We start from the raw sequence: 19,928 nt of genomic DNA on the forward strand, positions 1-19,928 counted from the left end.
GAGTGTGGGGTTGATCAAGTTGCAATGGGGAAACCTGACAGCAATTTTCCGTAGACTTCAGTGGCAGTCCATGACAGGATGGAGACCCAGGCTTGGGAAAGGGAGGATGGCGATTCACGACGGCAACACCAAGGGGTTGGGGGGGGGGAGGGAGGGGGGAGGGACGGTGACGGCGACACTGACGGAGAGGTGGGGGGGGCGTGCGTCCTTATCCTTCGGCGACGATGGAATGACTAAATGAATCAATGATGGTGGGTGGAAAATAATTGAGTGAAAGGAGGGGGGAGGGTGTGGACTGGCGGCCAGACGTGGAAGTCGCCACACACACGCGTGGCTAGGGGACTGTGACGGCAATGCCGTGTAGGTCGCCCTTTCACGTCCCCCCCCCCACCCCCAACCCACCCACCCAGGGGCGACTCTGACGGCAAGCCATATTGCGATGTTGATCCTGATAGCAATTTTCCATAGATCCATGCTTGGGAAGGGGGGGGTGATTCACGACGGCAAACACCAAGGGGGGGGAGGGAGGGGGGAGGGACGGTGACGGCGACACTGACGGAGAGGTGAGGGGGCGTGCGTCCTTATGCTTCGGCGACGATGGAATGACTAATGAATCAATGATGGTGGGCGGAAAATAATTGAGTGAAAAGGGGGTGGAGGGGGGGAGGAGAGGTGATGGGGGGGGCTGGCGGGCAGACGTGGCAGCCGCCCGCCACACACGCGTGATTAGGGGGACTCTGACGGCGCCTGCCATAGAAGTCGCCCTTTCCCTTTCATTCACGGAATCCTGGAGGGTGGGATGACCGAGTGTTGCCATCACGCGTTCCCTCCGACATCTCAATACATCCCCTATGGTCAAGGTCGTCGCGACTGCCGCACGAGATCCCGTTACCTGTCCATCCTTTTTACCTGGAGAAAGCGTCTGTGACGGCCAGGGCGGAGCGGCGGCCTCTTCCACTTTCACCGACCACCAGCGGCATGGCTGACGTAATACTTATGTCGGATGGCGGTCTTATTACTATCATTATTATTATTATTATTATTAATATTATTATTATTATTATTATTATTATTAGAAAGGTTATGCAGAGTCGATGGAACATTTTATTTTTATTAGGACAAATACAGCTCATTGCTTATTAGGGCAAATACATCTCTTTCATTCAAAACATTTGCGAATTGAAGGCGAAGAGATCATCGTCATCGCTGTCAATGACGGGCGTAGTTTTAATAACTCTAGGAACCAGCTTCTTACGAGGGGCGGCTGGAGCAACGGGGAGTTTTGGTGTGCTGTCGTCCTCTGGCGTGTTAGGGGGAATATTTTTTTTTTTTCTGTTTTCCTGCGACTTCTTCTTCACCTCCTGACCCTCTTTGCCGCCTACTGTCGACTCATCTGACCGTTGCGGCTGTGCTTCGGTCGGAGGTGGCATCAGCGACTCCTGAGGTGGCGGAATCGACTGCGATGTCGGCTGCTGCTGTTGCGACTCCTGTCCTGATGGAGCGTCAGGAGGTGGGCTGGCCGGCAGTGGCGACATGTCGTCATCACTAAAGATCAATTTCTTCTTTGCAGGTTCTGACATTTTCTCCACATTGACATCCTCATGGTCAGCACGGCTTCGCTTACCCCCAGCATCGCCCAGATAGATATCAAAGCGGAAAGAGATGCGTTCTGTAACAGACAAAAAAAAAAAAAAACGATGAGAACAATGGAAAAGTTTTTATTTCCCCTCCCACTCTCCCTCTTCTTATTCATTGGCAAAGAACGTTAATGTAATTTACAATGGTGAAGATGTCAGATGCCGTGCAAGGTAATGGCGTACTCACCCGCAGTTCTCAAGATGAAATGTTTGTTAGCTTGCTCCATTCTTGGAGATGAGGCTTCGACGTCCGACTGGGTTGAGAGGTGATGGCGAAGTGACGCTTATCCGTCAGCAATTACCCCATATTGACCCCCTTTCCCACCCCCACCCCACCCCCCAATCTACCTTATTACCGCTTTACAGATGTTACGACATCTCGCCTGGCTGCCGGCTGGGCAAAACGTAGGCATGCAATGCGGCATATTACGAAATATTACGTATGCCATACGAGTAATTTTTTTGTCATTATATAGATATTGATGCTTTTTGAAGGTGGCGTGAATAATGCACATTGCACGTTTTAATGTATGCCAACTCAGTAGAAGGCAAAAGAACATGCAATAAATGCCACACACGAGGGAATTCAACCCCTGAAGTCGATAATTTAATGTGCTAATTTTCATATGTGGACAAGTTTGCATAAAATGATGTAAGACAGCGGAATTGTATTTGGGATGCAAGTTATAGCTATCGTAATAGCCTATGGTCTGACTTTGAAAATTAAGATAAACAGTAATCCAGTGGCCCATGGTCTTTGAGTCACTCAATGTATTTAGAATGAAAACGCATGGCTTCACCTGTTTTCTGGCAAGATTTATCAGATCTGTCACATGGCGATGATCGTGACAGCCTAAAAAATAAACTCGATCGCCCAAGATGCCTGCTAGACCGGCCTGTATTTCACGTGCATTCATGACGGCTTATGCGCGGACAATGCAGCGAACGTGACGATAATGATCAATTTCTATGACGCCAGTAGTGTCGGCGAAAAACATTATGACGCGGTTGTGATTACGTCCCTTGGCAAACGACAGATTAATTCTTAGATTTCCTGATTTATCCAGAGGGATGGCATTGTGCACGTCCTCCGTCACAAAGTTAAAGAAACATACTGTCCGACCTTTATTGAATGCATCAAATGTTAGGGAATTACGCGTGTCCAATCCTAGTGACTCAAGGGTCGTGTAAAACAATTTTGACGCGTGATGCGGGAAAGAGCTGCGAACGTTATAAATGGTCGCCCCGTTCACGGTGATATGTACATGTGACAGATCGGCGTGTTGAAAATATAAACCATTCTTATCAATTACGCCTTGTAAGCTGTCCATATCAACTATTGCCATGGTCAAATTTTGAGGTATGATTTGCGCGAAAGGTAATTCGGCAATCAAAGACGTTTGATTGGCGGCTAACACATACGTTTTATTGAGCGTTCTATTAAAAGTGTATTGCATTGGATTTCGAGTCAAGGAGTTATTTAACGATTCTAAGGCGGGCGGATGTGGCGTGACGCGGTCAACCCATAACTTAGCCATCTCGAGCTTAAATTTGAAACTGCTGGCATCTTGGTGTGAATTAAGAATCCATGTTTTGTTAGCCAATTCTAATCGAATTCTCACATCAACAGAGTCAAGCAGATAAGCGTCCAGACTTGATATATCCGAAAACAAAGGCGCAGTCATCGAAATGCCGTGCGTTTTACAATCTTTCATCATTTGTTTCTCGTCTTTATTCCCTCCCGTGAAATAGTCTTCATCAAATTTATTGATTATGCCTTTTGATCCATCATAATCACGATGGTAGAAGGCGACGCGACCGATAGAGTCAATTTTATCCTGAGGGATTGTTGTAATCATTTTAATGAAGGCGTGATAGTTGAACAAAGAGGATGACTCCACAAGCTGTTCGTTAAAATAACAAGCGCATGACTTAAACATCGTATTATTCAAACCATTACTAAAAACGACGTGATCGCCATCGTCTAGTGGCGCGCCGTCTGCCTTCGTCGCGCTAACTCGCAATTCTAGAGACAGCGTTGATAGATCCAAAAATTGCCCTGGAATACCAGGCAGTCTAAATTCAATGTAAGGATCGTTGATCCCCGCATGATTATTAGCATTTGCATCTAAATTAACGGGTAATACGTCCAACTTTCCCCTCGCAGCGACTGACGATTCGATGGTATGCAAGCGATTCACCCGCGGAAAGTTCTCACTCACGGCCGTCAGATAATTGCTCAGGGGGGTGGAGGTCGCTCCACCCTGCACATCCGGACCGTAATGAGTCATCTTTGCGACTAAGCTAAATATTGAAGATATCTGCTTTATAGCAAGTCTTTCTTTTCAGTTGCCTGGTTGGTGGTTTTCTCTTTTTTTTTTTTTTTCCGACTCCAACTTTCCTCTTTTTCATTACTCGTCCGCCTCGAACTATCCTTTCCCCCACACCCTTCACGGCTGCAACACCTCTATTTCTTAATGATTCGCGAAGTCGCTTCCCTTCTAAAACATCTGTTAATAAACCTTTTCCCATTTGGAGCGCTTCGGGTGCTACAGTGCGCATGAGAAAGGGAATTGCTCTTTTAGCAAAGCCACTCAAAACGGAAAATAGACCGCCACCTCTTCTTGAATGGGGTGGAATAAAAACCCGAATGTCGTCTAAGCCTCCACCTTTGCTTTGCGTAAAAAGCAAGTCGTATTCCGCTCGAGTGGGAGGTGTGAACGCTCTCGTCATGATGGTTGTCACGTCATGAATAAGACGTCGAGCATAATCACCGGCTATTTATTTCTGTCTGATATGCTGCTCCCGCCATGATCAAAATAAATAATAACGGTCACCCCAATTAAGGAATACATTTATACTCGATTTGTCAAACACACATCAACTTTATTTTAAAATTTACATGATATAGTTATTCAGACTTCCTCACCAGAATAGTTTCAACTCCAAAAGGTTGAAGTCGCTGCGCCAGCCCTTCCACCATAGGCAGGTAATTATTCTTCCACTCATCCTGGCAGCGACCTCTACATCCCAGTCCTTCCGGGATAATAATTTGCTCTACTTCAGCGTTCGCCATGGCTAGCAGGGCAATCTTTTTCAGGCAATTCTGGAAGTGTTGACGTCGATTCACGCTTGTATCCATCTTGAGTCCTTCCACGTAAGGCAAATCCTTCGACGTCGCGATTGCCTGTCGCGCCTTCTCGTTTCCCTCGACGGCCTCGCCCCAACCATACTGAGTCACGCAGGCCACCAGGTGAGGGAGATTTACGCTTCCTGTGGGAGGCGCGTGGATAATGATACGTCCTGGGTCATCTCTCGTGTCTGCCGTGGCCCGATGAAGCGAGTAGAGTCTCTTTCTAGCTGCATGTGTATTCTCGTATGGGTAAATCGTTTTGAGATCCCGCGCAATCCCACTCGGTTCGGTGGAGACGGCATTTACTGAATAAATGATATAACAGCGGCGGTCGCGGAAGATGCCATCGGTCAGCTTGCCCTCGACCACCTTCATCTTGACGAGTAATTGGAGGGCTGATCCACACGTTGAACCCTCTGTGAGGGGAGTGAGGGGGAAATGTGTCATCGCAGACCTTTATTCACACGTATTGGTCGATATTACACCTTCTGCGTAGTAGAATTTATTCATTCAAATTGACGCAGGTGTTATTTTTTTTTCCTTTGTTGGTGGGAAGGGATGGAGGGCGGGGAACGTATTATTTATTAGGGGATGTGGGTTAGGGGGGGGGGTGAACCTTTTTTTGACCATAACCCTCATCAATTATCCATCCGTGGGCCTGCACCCCTGACGCGCCTAACACGTGCTCTCATGTATTATTGATGTACTTACTCGTTTACAGAGTAAGATGGGGAGCTTTCTCATTTAATATGCTTCCCAGATGTCACCGACCCCGCCACCTATCAGTTTACTTCGTTGAGTCGTATTTCTGATGGCATCCGCGGGGAGTTGCGCCATGCGAAGTAGCAGTGATAATAATGGACGCTTATCGGGTGAAAGTCTTTTCGCGGCCCCCTTTTCGTGACCGAGTACTCGTATGAGATCAAACACGCTTATGCCAGAAAATGGTGGAAGTAAGTTACCGCGCTCATCCCATGAAATCCCAGGTTTACCCTCCAATAATTTCAAGAGAGATAAACCATATTCTCTAAAGGAAGGAGGAACGGCAACTCGAATCAAATCATCCAAGGGTGGATTGACAGGTGCGCGTGGTGGTGGCGTCACGCTGGCGGCGTCGGGGAGGGCGGCGGCCGGTAGCGGAAGTGAAGTTTTTTTTTTTTTCTTGACTTGTTTTGACGTGAATCGGTGCTGAGTTGTGCTGTCGGTCGGTTTAAACTTACACCTCTCGGCAACTGAGACGGGAACTAAACAATATTCTTTCATCTCTGTAGTAAACTTGTTATTGCCGACACGGCTATCGGGAGTAACGCGGCCAATATGTTACCACCTCGTTTGGAGATTAGAATCGCTTTCTTCTTGTACACGGGCGTCTTCTTCAAGGCTACAGTGCGAATATCACTCTTGAATTTTTTCAGGCGGTTAATGATGGTATCGTCGTCCGTCAGGCGTCTCTTCAAAAAGTTGGCGAATATTTCCGAGATGCAATTGACTTCGCGCTTATTCAAACTTTGCAAGACCTGCTTCCGCAATTTAGGGGTGACGTGCGAGAGGAGAAAAACCAAATCCTTGTACTTCAATATCAATGGTTTTTCCTCATCCATATCTTATACTAAGTCGTCCGCATCTATCCAGCTGTCAAATTTATCTGGGTACCCACGCCAGTGGACGAAGTACTTTCTCTTACCTCGCTCGACCTTCGATCGTAATATATCGACCTGGTAATGTGAGGGAAGAGAGGACTTGATTAATTCTTCCCTGTAGAAAGCGCCGGTCACGTCCTCCCCCGCCAAATCCCTTATGAAATAAATAGGGATTTTATGTGAGTAATCCACACGACTTATCTTAAAAAGCTCCTCGGTATTGTTGACGGTATAACCCTTATTGAATTTAAATTGCGTTCGGGAAGCACGTTGCAAGCGTACAATGTCTCCCACGTCTAATTTATGACTGACAACTTTCTTTCCCCTTGGCCGATTTAAATACATTCGTTTAAATTGCTTCCTGACTTGTGACAGCTCGCGGAGGTGGTGAACCTGAGCCGGCGTTTGGTTGCCGCCCAAACCGCGGTGTGGGGTGTGATTGTACGTATTTATTAGGGTGGGCAAGACGTTAATATACGTCAGTGTGTTGTTCTGCGTGAGATATTTATATATTTTTGTCTTTATGGTTCGGATGACCCTTTCTGCCAAACTCGCCTTTGTTTCACGCGAGTAATTGGAATACAAGGTAATACCTTTCAAAGTTAGATATTTTTTCACTGCTTGATTATAAAATTCGGATCCCTGATCGGTAAAAAGACGCGACACGCCTGTAAAACTCCCCGACTCTAGAACTTTTTTCAGCGCTTGCAGGCTACTGTGTCCGGATTTACTTGTCAGCGTTGCCACTTTCAAGTATCTGCTGAAAACGTCCAGGCAAAACATGATGTATCGGACGCCGCCATTGTGTCTGTGCAGCCTCGCAAAATCAGCCAAATCGCAAGTTAAAATGACGGACGGTTTAGGAGCGAGAATTTTTCGTCGCGGAAAACGTTTCAGTGTCGGCTTGTGAAGCGTATAAGTGCGGTTGCCCTGCAGAAATGCCCTCACATCGCGGAGTGTTAGATTCTTATCCCTTTTCTTCCCCTCTCTGTAGAGTGCTTGCACACCTCCTAAAGCCGCAGGATTCGTCATATCCCGGTAAAGTTCGTCCAAAACGGCGTTCATAGCAGATAGACTTTCTCACAGGGTGACTCATCCACAATATTCGTGCGCAGTTGAATTTCTTCGGGTGCGTTCGGGGATAAATCACACAACAAATAACCGTGATCTCGTCTAAGCACGACATTTTTATAAATTTCCACAAAGTGTTTGGCGCGCTCCCTTCCATAAAGTTGCCTGCCCAGACATTCAATTTGATATATATCTCTGTTTTTCATAAGAATGTAATGTGAGGCATTTAAAGTTATCGTTCTAGCATACTTTCCGGGGAAAAAGACATTCTGTGCTATCATTATAACTGACAAATTTTTATGTCTCCCTTTGGTGAAAGCCTCTGCTATCGTTTGAGAATTGCCAGCCGTGAGGAAATTGTCATCTAATATCAGGAGTGTGTGCGTTTGCGGGTCGGCGTATGGACTGTTATCATCCATCACGGGATCAATAATTTTCTCATGCACTTCGACCTTATCTTGAAAAGGGGAATTCTGCTGCAGCGAATGCGATGAGACGCCACAAATGATAATTCTGTTAAATCCATGCTGATATTTCTCTATAATTTTATTGCAGAGGTGTGTTTTGCCGGAATTTGTATAACCTGCAATAATTATGCGTGCAGGATATCTGAAGAGATTCAGCATCTCTTCGCTAAATGTCTTGTCCATGTTAAGTTCAGAGGGTTACTAAAAGACGCTACGATATGTTTACAGTATTTATTACTTAACCTTTATTTACATGGTCATGTAGGTAACAGCATAACTAACCTCCCAGCTGCATCCTCATCCCTGCCTTCTAATTATGACGTGGATCTCCCCCGACCCACACCTCTTCCTCAACCTCCCCCCTTCTCCCCCCTCTCCTTAACCTAAGTACAAATGTTCTTACATTACCTCCTCCTCCTCATCCTCCTTATCCCCACGTGGGCAGTACAAATGTCCTTACAGTACATGAACAATCTCCTCATTCCTCTCCTTAACTCCATACTCAAAACAAATGTTCTTACATTACATGAATGGCAGCTGCTGGCGGCCGCGGTCTCTCTCCACCCCTTAATTATGACGTGAATAATGTCATGGAAGGCCACTCCCGATCACGACACAACCCATCCTCCACCTCCCCCTCTTCCTTAGCCTACGTGGTCAGAGCAAATGTTTTTTTACATTACATGAAGGGTGTCTGCTAGCAGCTGCGTCCTCTCTTTCTCTACCCCTTAATCATGATGTGAATAATGCCGCGGAAAGTCTCTCCCGATCACGCCACAGACCACTCATTACCCCATCCTCCCCCTCTTCCTCCCCCTCTTCCTCCTCCTCCTCCTCCTCCTCCTCCTCCTCCTCCTCTTCCTCATCCACCTCCACCTCCCCCACATCCACCGCCACCTCCTCTTCCATCTCATTCTCCACATCTCTTTCCCGCGGATCATTGTCGGGGTGATAATACGCCCTTGAGGTATAGCCATCGACGTGAAAGCGCTTGTCGTCAAAATGTGACAACGTTCGCTTTCGCATACGAGTGGTACAAATTTGTCCTTTCACATTCCTGATATTATAGCAATCCACCATCCCACATGCGACATTATTAAGTGTTTCCCTATACTGCTGATGCAATATATTTTGCTGAAGGTGAGTTGGAATGCCTTTACCTCGAGATACTTGCTTGTCATCTTCCAACAGCAGCGAATACATCTTTGGCTTTAATATAATCGCCTCTTTGATGAGCGTGGATCCGGTTTCAGATTTCAACAAGCCTAGTTGACCCTTCCGCTCCCCATTAAAACACGGGTGATCTGAAGCAAAGTTACTGGTGTCGAGAAAATTTGCCATGGGTCCATGTTTCAGTTCATCATTTAAGTTTGTAGGTATGTGCAGACTGAAAATGAAACTGTCAGTATCTTCATAAGCTAATTTAGCTCTCTCCCCATAATTAGCTTTGATGACACGATACCAAAAGTTGTACATGTACTTCTTTGCCACTTCTAAAATATGGTATCCCAAGTAATTTGGCTGCCTGATTTTAATCGTGTTCTTACTGTTGACACATATGACTCGGTCCTCGCCTAATTGGTGGACCCTTTTAAAGGATGGATTTCTTGCATACTTCAGGAAAGACTTTCTTTTTGTCACTAATTTCTGCTGGAGGCCATACTTCACTTCAGATAACATGGATCTACCATAAACTGCGTTTGACATCAGTTTGCAAATGCGATTTTTAATGGCGCACGTCTCATTTTTACGCTGAGCGACGTTCCTTTCTATGAAAGGTTTCAGGTATGGAGCCTGTCTGAACCTATATATAGCATGAACACATTGTATTTCCAGTCCAAGTGAGAGTAAAAGTTGCAGCAATTCCAGACTGATGAGATGATCTTTCAGTCCCTTATGACTGGCCACGAGTTTACGATTTTTCCTCCCCAGCTTACGACCCTCAGCTTCTAACAGTCTTTTACTGTACGGTGAGATGTCATCTTCTGTAATAGTCATGTGTGCGAGGCACAGAGGGAACTCGTCCGTGATCCGAGCTACGTCGGGGGAAACGTCACAGCTGTCTAAATGCAGCCAGTAACCGACGTCGCCATCTGTCGCATGATTCTGGATGCCAACTTCAAAAAAATCATCCATCTCTGACTGAGAAAGCTTTTTGATGTCACCCATAGGCAGGGGGGAACACATAACGCTTGCATATAATGAATTATAGTCCAGATAGAACACATAGGTGCCGGGTCCACCGTCGGGTTCGTGGTTTGACTGCAGGTGTGGCCTGACGCAAGTTACAAAGCCTCCTCGTACATTTCTTTTGATCAGGTGATACATGTTAGGGTCGTAAGGTGGATCAAGTTGAACGCCTGTCGACTTTAAAAAAGCGTCATAAGCATAAGAAGACAGTGACACGTAATGTGACACGTCCAGCCCATAAAATTCATGCAGGTATGATCTATATTTGAGATATGTGTCGGCTAATAATCCCACATCAATCTCACAATACAGTCTTATGTAATCGCCTAAAGTGCGGCAGGATGTCATACTCCACACGCTTTGAGCGTGTTCATATTCTCCAGGTGGCAGAGCCTTCCCCTTGAGCGTGTCATAAAATGCCTCACGAGGTGGCAATTGTCGATCTTCTAAGCGGCCAAGGTCGGTGATGTACTCATAACAAAGAAACTGTTTTTGAGTGCAAATTACACGCCTTACATCCTCGGGGAGGTAATTCACCATTTCCTGGGCGTAACGCGTGCTATAGCCCGCCTGCACGTGACTCTGAGCGAGATGACCGAGGCCAGCATTCATAATGGAAAGCGTGTCCTGAAACTGCAATTCCTTAATCCTTACTTTCAATAAATGCGATTCTGACTTGGCAAGGATGTCCACGTGCGACTCTGGCAAGTGAAGGTCTTTTATGATTAAGGAGACGTCAAAGCTCATATTATGTGCCAGAGTGATGAGATATTTCCTCATGTCACGACACTGGAGGTTGCATCGCGCGCACAAAGCCCCCTTGTAATTATTTTGTGGTAATGAGTGGTCGTGATGTTTATGAGGTGGGGTTTTCACATTAAAGGGTTGATGGCAGAGCTCGCAGTGACGCTGACGTTTGAAGTGGGCTTCATCCTCCGCAGACATGCTAATTGGATAGCTAACTACACTTTCCTTGATGATTCCCCAAGCATTGGATAGGCTATCAATGAAATTATTCACGGGATCTTCACCGAAATAACTTCTCTTTTCCACGACATCTCCATGCCTATTGATGATGAGATACGAGTATCCAATTGGGTCATGTTCAGCTATCACACTCCTATTCTCCTTAGGTTTTATCATAGTTTCAAAATCAAAAAATGCTAAGTATGCAGGCTGATAGGTGTAGGCAAAATTTTTAAATTTTACTTTTTCACCGTCACCTGGAAAGAGAAGAGTTTGAGTGAAGTCGCAGTGACACTCGTGATCGCTCAAACTGACAGACTTGGGAACTGAGCTGAAACATACTTTGCAAAACTGATGACCCTCTGGGGTGGGACTGCTTCTCGTCAATTTCCGGTGCAGCTTCTCCACGTCTTTAATGAGCGTCATATGTTTTCCACCTAGTAAAAGGAGTGAGACTACAGTTTTATACTTCCGCGAGCCTTTTCTTGATAATGTTAAATAGTATATCTCACCGCTTTTTGTCAGTGTATAAACGTCCAGAGACAGACAATTTAACCTTTCTAACTGACTCAAGTTCTCCCAAGTCACTGGACTGCCTACTTTTCCGCGCGTGACGTATTTCTCTCCGCCATGCCGTCTCCGTAATATTTTTGGAATTCTTTTCCAAGGTACACCTCGAGCATGAAGTCTGAAAGCCGCCAAACACTGAATAACACAGGATGAATGTCGGCCATCAGGATTGAAAATTTCATTCCCTCCTCGCACGCCTCTAGGATAAGCAACATAATCTCCTATGCCACTACATGCGACATGCAAGCAATAGTTGATGAAAAAATTCTGTACTCTTGAAATGATAAAACCAGATCCTTCAGTCTCGCTGGTAAGGCTTTCCAGCCGACTGTTCAGCTGATGGATCCATAAATCAACAAGGTCAGGCACATCTTGATAGGTGATCAGTCGTGCTCTAAAAGCAATATGAATGACTCGATGTTCATCCTCGCCTAAGGTAGAGAATTTCACTAGTAACAGAGAAATGTGTGAAAATATTTTCAGGGTGGGGGGGAATGGCGAGCCGTGTGACGTGAAATATGATCTAATTTCCCGTATAAAGAACTCCCTGTATTCGGTAAGTAGACCGAGTGGATCTCTGCTTACATGATCAGGTATGTCATATTGATGTCTGGTGAAGCTCCTCATAAAATTTTCCCTCGAGTCAATTAACCGCGGCTCTTCCGGCATCCCGCGCTCGTCAAGGTCTGCATCCGCCGACTCTCCTGCCATGCTGCGCTCATCGTGGTCCGCCTCCGCTTGTGGCGTGTCTGGGAAGAAAAAATAGAAGTAGCAGCGACAGTTTATTATTATTATTATTATTATTATTATTATTATTATTATTATTGAATTGATATTTACCTTGTGTAGGTAGTGAAGGACTTGAAGTCTCGGAAGAATTGAATACGTTCCCCGATAATCCACTCGGTCCCGGCCGTGGCGAGTCTTAAAAAAAAGAATATTAGTAGTGGCGGTGGCACCGTATTTATTGCTTTATTATTTGTAGTATTTTTTTTTTCTCACCTCTTCCCCCGCCTCCGCGTGGGATGTCGCCTTGTGACGTCCGCCGACGTGGGCCTTCTACGCCGGCGTTCTGCTCAACCTCAATCGAGTGTGAGCCTGTACAGGAAGATGTGCTCAGAGCTCAAACTTGTAAAGATTGACAGTCATTTCATCTTTATTATTATACATTCCCGCCAAAATAAGTAATAATGCTTACCAGAAGAAGCAGGATTGCCAACTTCGCAGGTGTGTTCTGGCGGTGGATGTGGAAACAGAAGTCCACACCGCTCGCATAAATCACACTGGTCTTCCACACATGAGGGGCAGGATGGATTAGTGCGCCATCTCCCACACACTTCACATAAAATCCGCGCCTCTGCTGTTCCACAGTGAACACCCATTTTCTTTTCTTTTTTTTTCTATAACATTGTCAACACTTTGTCCCGGCCGCCATGCCGCGCGGGGAAACACTGAAGCTTCCCGCGCAGATGGTCGCGAGGCGCGTGCCTTGACTCGGAAGTAGGCAACACCTGCCTGTTTCATTATCCTCCACTCCACCCATTATCCCACCTTGATCGATTCTCTTCAAAATTTTACGTCCGAGACGCAAAGTTAACGTGGTCTTATATGTAACACGCAAGTAACACTGTTTTCCCCATCTTCAAACTGAATAGGTTTGCCTCTTTGATTAGCAATTTTGATGGCCACACTCTCTATAGTTGATGCAGAAAGTGGTTTATACGTAATTGAATTCGCACCTTTACTGGTGCTGTCGCCGGGGAGTGGTATGACGTCTAATATATTAACTAGTTGGTTGCCAAATCGCGAGGGGGAAATGATGTCGGTATAAACGTACATATAATCCGTCCCTGCATCAGCTCGCGGTACGTATTGAGCGAATAATTTTATGGGTGATGAGGAGGAAGCTTCGCTGGCGTCGGAAGATGAAATGCCGTCGCCAGATCTTTGAAAGTAGACGGTGTAGCGAAAATTTGGATTGAAACCCAGAATGTGAGCTATATGCGATGCAAATTTTATACTTATATCACTGTAAATACGATCGTCATTAGGAGGGACAATCGCGTTATTCACAACGACCCGCTCCAAGTCGCGGTCATAATAAATGATATCCGAGTAAGGGAAATAGATCTTAAAGGAGTCATTCAAGATTGCTTGAAGTTCTCTCACTATCTGTCCATTAATTGCCTTAGTTATGGCCGGTATGTTCTTATCGGTAAAATTGGAGATGATATTCCTTTCCGGTAGATAGGTATACATATTATATTCATACATATCAAAGTCTGACTGCTTAACCCGACCATAGAACGATATACTGGAATTTGGATCCCCTTCCGCAATGCAGTAGAAATATTTAGGGAATAAAATATTACACAGGCCGACTTCATAATCCCTGCCGGTGTCTAAATGAATGGGTAAGATTCTGTTTTCAAATTCTGTTGTTGTGTTGTTGGGAAATGACCTACCACCTGCAAGAGAAGATAGGTATACGTATATATCGTCACTATCTCTCAATGACATGTTTTTTAAACCCTGTCAACTAACAGACTGACTTTAAACTTTACCTTTTCATGACATATATACGTCGGCAGACTGGAGATTATGGCGGTACGACGTGGATAGTCGCGACGACCTTGACCATAGGGGAATGTACTGAGATATCGGAGGGAGCACGTGTCGGCTATAATAATAATAATAATAGTAATAATAATAATAATAATAATAATAATAATAATAATAATAATGATAGTAATAAGACCGCCATCCGACATAAGTATTACGTCAGCCATGCCGCTGGTGGTCGGTGAAAGTGGAAGAGGCCGCCGCTCCGCCCTGGCCGTCACAGACGCTTTCTCCAGGTAAAAAGGATGGACAGGTAACGGGATCTCGTGCGGCAGTCGCGACGACCTTGACCATAGGGGATGTATTGAGATGTCGGAGGGAACGCGTGATGGCAACACTCGGTCATCCCACCCTCCAGGATTCCGTGAATGAAAGGGAAAGGGCGACTTCTATGGCAGGCGCCGTCAGAGTCCCCCTAATCACGCGTGTGTGGCGGGCGGCTGCCACGTCTGCCCGCCAGCCCCCCCCATCACCTCTCCTCCCCCCCTCCACCCCCTTTTCACTCAATTATTTTCCGCCCACCATCATTGATTCATTAGTCATTCCATCGTCGCCGAAGCATAAGGACGCACGCCCCCTCACCTCTCCGTCAGTGTCGCCGTCACCGTCCCTCCCCCCTCCCTCCCCCCCCTTGGTGTTTGCCGTCGTGAATCACCCCCCCCTTCCCAAGCATGGATCTATGGAAAATTGCTATCAGGATCAACATCGCAATATGGCTTGCCGTCAGAGTCGCCCCTGGGTGGGTGGGTTGGGGGTGGGGGGGGACGTGAAAGGGCGACCTACACGGCATTGCCGTCACAGTCCCCTAGCCACGCGTGTGTGTGGCGACTTCCACGTCTGGCCGCCAGTCCACACCCTCCCCCCTCCTTTCACTCAATTATTTTCCACCCACCATCATTGATTCATTTAGTCATTCCATCGTCGCCGAAGGATAAGGACGCACGCCCCCCCCCACCTCTCCGTCAGTGTCGCCGTCACCGTCCCTCCCCCCTCCCTCCCCCCCCAACCCCTTGGTGTTGCCGTCGTGAATCGCCATCCTCCCTTTCCCAAGCCTGGGTCTCCATCCTGTCATGGACTGCCACTGAAGTCTACGGAAAATTGCTGTCAGGTTTCCCCATTGCAACTTGATCAACCCCACACTCACAATATGGCATGCCATCAGAGTCGCTCCTGGGGTGGGGGTGGGATCCCCCTCCCCCCCCCTCCCCCCCCTCCCTCCCCCCCCCCTCCCTCCCTCTCCCATCCCCCAACACTCTATTTACAGTCAGGGTCTCCATCCTGAAATGGATTGCCACTCCGGGTAATTGCCATGGGGGTCGAGCCCCCCTAAAAAGGCTTGCCACTGAGGTCCCCATGCAATGGGGACCTCAGCGGCAAGCCTTTTTAGGGGGGCGACCCCCATGGCAATTTCCCAACTACTGGCAAGCAAGATAAGGCCCAGGTAAGGTTCAGAATTTGCCCGTAAAGAACAAGGTGAACAAACAGAGGCGAGGCGAGGACCCGATGCGTTCCACTACTCACCTGATGAACGACGGGAGGAGCACATCACTCACTCAGGCACGACGAGAGGTGAAATTAAAGCGAGAGAGAGAGAGAGAGAGAGAGAGAGAGAGAGAGAGAGAGAGAGAGAGAGAGAGAGAGAGAGAGAGAGAGAGAGAGAGAGTTATAAATACCGCCTCTTCCTCCCCTCCCCACACTCCCCTCACTATCGTCTCCCTCTTTGCCCTTACCTATGCTAAGTGATTCTGACCTTAGCAGGTGGACATTATCGCGCCTACGTCACCTCCACCTGCCCCGCCTCCACCTGACGTGTGGTCGTGGTGGTGTTGGTGGTGGTGATGATGGGGGCAGAAGTAAGTGGGATGACTCACTACTGCCCAAGCTACCCTCTCTCTCTCTCTCTCTCTCTATCTCTCTCTCTCTCTCTCTCTCTCTCTCTATTTACCAGTTTAAATCGATTTTTCACTCAATCTTTCGTTCTCTTTAGCCATTGTTTTCTCTAATTTATTCACCCTTTTTTTTTGCTTTCGCTCACGTATTTCTTCCTATTATTCATCCAATTCTTTACGTTTTTTTTTTCACTCATTTCTTATTTTTTTCTTACCTATGCTTCGTTTTTTTTTTTTTTTTAAATATTTCTGGCACATACTTTACCTTTCCCGTTTTCTTTCATCTCTCTTAAGGTTACCATGTGGTTATTTGTATTCTTTTTTGGCACCCTCTCTCTCTCTCTCTCTCTCTCTCTCTCTCTCTCTCTCTCTCTCTCTCTCTCTCTCTCTCTCTCTCTCTCTCTCTCTCTCTCTCTCTCTCTCTCAGTTCATTTGTCTTTCTTCTTTTTCTTCTTCTTTCTCGTGCATAATTTTTCATGTCTTTATCCGAATTTATTTGATTTACGGCGTGTACCGAACTCTCTCTCTCTCTCTCTCTCTCTCTCTCTCTCTCTCTCTCTCTCTCTCTCTCTCTCTCTCTCTCTCTCTGACCATGTGTTGCTGCCTACACACACGCCCACACTAACACTTTCCCTTTACTTACTGCAACATAGAGAGAGAGAGAGAGAGAGAGAGAGAGAGAGAGAGAGAGAGAGAGAGAGAGAGAGAGAGAGAGAGAGAGAGAGAATGGAGCTTACAAAATTATGTTGATAATTAAAGAATGTTAATGGTACCACCACCACCACTTTTACCACCATTACTACCACCACCACCACCACCACCACCACCATTTTGTTTTCCTCGGACAATAATATTAAAAATTCGCAGATGAAAATGGATTATCACATTAACTTTCTTAATGCGAATGTAATGATGTAATGTGTGTGTGTGTGTGTGTGTGTGTGTGTGTGTGTGTGTGTGTGTGTGTGTGTGTGTGTGTGTGTGTGTGTGTGTGTGTGTGTGTGTGTGTGTAATTATCATGTTATTTGATGTACTTGTTTCACTTTTAGGTATATGGGTAAGTGTTAATGGCTGTAGTAAGACATGCTCATCCTTTCTTTGTATTTATATAAGGTATTAGTCTTATTTGTGCCCGTGGGTCTTGTGCCTGAGAAGTGAGACAGCTTGTGAGGTGTCTGCTGGAGGCCAGGGTGCCGGCCTGAGAAGGATTCTGGAGGTAGCTATGAAAAAACAATAGCTGGGTAATGGGGTCAGTAATCTTTATAATGTCTGTTTGATTAGTCTGAGAGAGAGAGAGAGAGAGAGAGGGAGAGGAGAGAGAGAGAGAGAGAGGAGAGAGGAGAGAGAGGAGGAGAGAGAGAGAGAGAGAGAGAGAGAGTAACATCCCAATTATCAGATAAAATTTTTTAAAATTAAGGTACCTTTTAACTAAGGTCTGGACCTGTAAAAAAAAAAAAAAACAAATAAAAAAAATGAAAAAATAAATAAATAGATAAAAATGTTCCTCTAATCTTACAGATGATTAAATCATGAAAAAGTACGAGAAGAATATTAATACAGAATCAATCAATAAAATAATCAATAAAAAAAAAGTTTTTTTAGTGTTTTAATTTTTTAAAAGTTAAATGACAATTTCAATGTAATTTGATGGCTGAGTGGAACATAATGCAGCTATATTTATAGTTTATTTATTTATTTATTCTGTCTTTTTTTTTCTTATGTATGTACTAGTTTTATTTTTTACTTTTGTTTTCAGTTCACTTCCTTTATAAAGTTCAGTTTTTCTTCTTTCGTCATTTTATTATTATTATTTTTTTTTTTATCATTATTCTCATCTAAACTATAAAATCTTTTTATTGTTATCTACATTTAAATATTTTAATTCTGCATTTCAATTTTCTTTCGTATTCCTTTTCATTCCTCGCTTAACTAATAATTCTCGTATTTTTTCATCCTTCATTTGACTTCATTTCAATATAAACATTTCGTCTGGACATTTCTACTCGCAGTTTTATTTTTCATCATGAATTTTTTTCCCGTAGCGTCCCGCGCGACTTTACTTTTTTTTTTTTTTTCTGTATGCTTTTTATTTATTTATTTTTTTATCTCTCTCTCTCCAGTTTCACGTTTCAATCCTTTCTCCCTGTCTTTTTTCCCCGCTTCTTGTCCTCCTCCTCCTTCTCCTCCTCCTCCTACTACTCTTTCTCCTTCTCCTCCTCCTCCTTCTCCTCCTCCTTCTCCTCTTCCTCTTCCTCTTTCTCCTCCTCCTCCTCCTCCTCCTTCTCCGCTTCTCCTTCTTCTTCTTCTTCTTCTTCTTCTTCTTCTTCTTCTTCTTCTTCTTGCTCCTCCTCCTCCTCCTCCTCCTCCTCCTCCTCCTCCTCCTCCTCCACCTTCTGCATATTTTACTTGAAAACTTTTAATTTAATTTCTTTCCAAGTAAAGCAACTTTATCCATTTTTTTTTGGTAGGAAAGTAATGTGTGGGTAAATTCTCTCTCTCTCTCTCTCTCTCTCTCTCTCTCTCTCTCTCTGCAAATTTCTCGATATGGCTAAGATTTTTTTCATAAAGTAGTATTCTCTCTCTCTCCCTCTCTCTCTCTCCTCTCTCTCTCTCTCTCTCTCTCCTCTCTCTCTCTCTCTCTCTCTCTCTCTCTCTCTCTCTCTGCAACTGGCCGCGCACCTTTGATTAACGACCTCATTTTGGCCCAGGTAGGCGGGGCAAGGTAGGAGGGAGAGGAGAGGCAGGTAGAAATATATAGACACAAGAGAGAGACACATAACAGATGGAGGAGAGTGAAATACGAGACAGAAAGGAAAGGGAGAGGAAAGGAGAGGAAGGGAGACGAAGGGTGAGGAAGGGGGAAAGGAGGAGAAGGTAAAGGAGCGATTGGGAGAATAACAGATGATGGAAAAAAAAAAGGAGGAGGGGGGGAAAGGAAAATGTTTGTGTGATTATTTAATTATTTACAGAGTGATATACAGTCAGGTGAGACGAAAGGGTAAAGGTGTGGTGTGTGTGAGGGAATGGATGGGAGTGTGTTGTGTTTGTGTTGCTCTGTCCCCCTGTGTTTGTTTACAAGTGGCCGTGTGTTGTTTAAGTGCAGTTCTCTTGTCAGTTCTTCTTTTTTTTGTGTGTTTTTTTGTGTGTGTGTGTGTGCGTGGATTGTAATTAGTGTAAAGTTGATATTATGTATAGTACGTTGGTGAGTAAGAGTGAGTGAAAGTACAAGTGGTGGAGTGATTCAAGGTAATTGTTAACTGATTTATAAGTGTATTTTTCTTGTATCTGTTTTGTAAGTAGATGAATACAAGACGTAAAGTAGATAATAAGTAACAGGGGAAGAAGAAAGAAGTTATAAATGCTACTTCTACAAACAACTACTACTACAACTACTCGCTACTACTACTACTGCCACTACTACTACTACTACTACTTCAGCGGCCCCATATTAATAAGACCTAAAATCCCTTGAGAATATAAATAGCTCTACAGAATCTACACGTGTGCGTACACTACTCACACAAGGCCACGCTCATGGACACACACACACACACACACACACACACACACACACACACACACACAGAGGCTAGCGCTGTCTCTCCTTCACTTCCTCCCCACTTCTAAGGGGCTCCTCTCCTTTATCTTCCTCTCCTCCTCCTCTTCTTCTACCCTCCTCCTCTTCATCTTTCTTACGTGGACAAATATCGACCACGTATCGACTGGCACACACACACACACAC

The 19,928-nt window shown here is 45.3% G+C and overlaps 1 protein-coding gene across 3 annotated transcripts; it reads right to left on the reverse strand.

The window, feature by feature from the left end:
• Positions 1-433: 433 nt before the first annotated feature.
• LOC135089719 (uncharacterized) lies at positions 434-15,264 on the reverse strand. Of its 3 annotated transcripts, XM_063985694.1 has the most exons (5): positions 12,873-15,264; positions 12,677-12,772; positions 12,515-12,598; positions 12,260-12,423; positions 441-1,669 (listed from the first exon to the last, which is right to left on the reverse strand). In XM_063985694.1, exons 1-5 carry the CDS (start codon positions 13,054-13,056, stop codon positions 1,553-1,555), a joined length of 645 nt encoding a protein of 214 aa, XP_063841764.1. In that variant the 5' UTR covers positions 13,057-15,264; the 3' UTR covers positions 441-1,552. The 3 variants fall into 3 exon arrangements, with proteins under 3 accessions (XP_063841766.1, XP_063841764.1, XP_063841763.1); XM_063985693.1 differs by lacking the exon at positions 441-1,669 and having other exon boundaries at positions 8,165-12,423; positions 12,873-15,261; XM_063985696.1 differs by lacking the exons at positions 12,260-12,423; positions 12,515-12,598; positions 12,677-12,772; positions 12,873-15,264 and adding an exon at positions 1,825-1,972 and having other exon boundaries at positions 434-1,669.
• Between the last annotated feature and the right edge of the window lie 4,664 nt (positions 15,265-19,928).

This window comes from Scylla paramamosain, chromosome 33, assembly GCF_035594125.1.
Source record: "Scylla paramamosain isolate STU-SP2022 chromosome 33, ASM3559412v1, whole genome shotgun sequence".
NCBI classification, from domain to species: domain Eukaryota; kingdom Metazoa; phylum Arthropoda; class Malacostraca; order Decapoda; family Portunidae; genus Scylla; species Scylla paramamosain.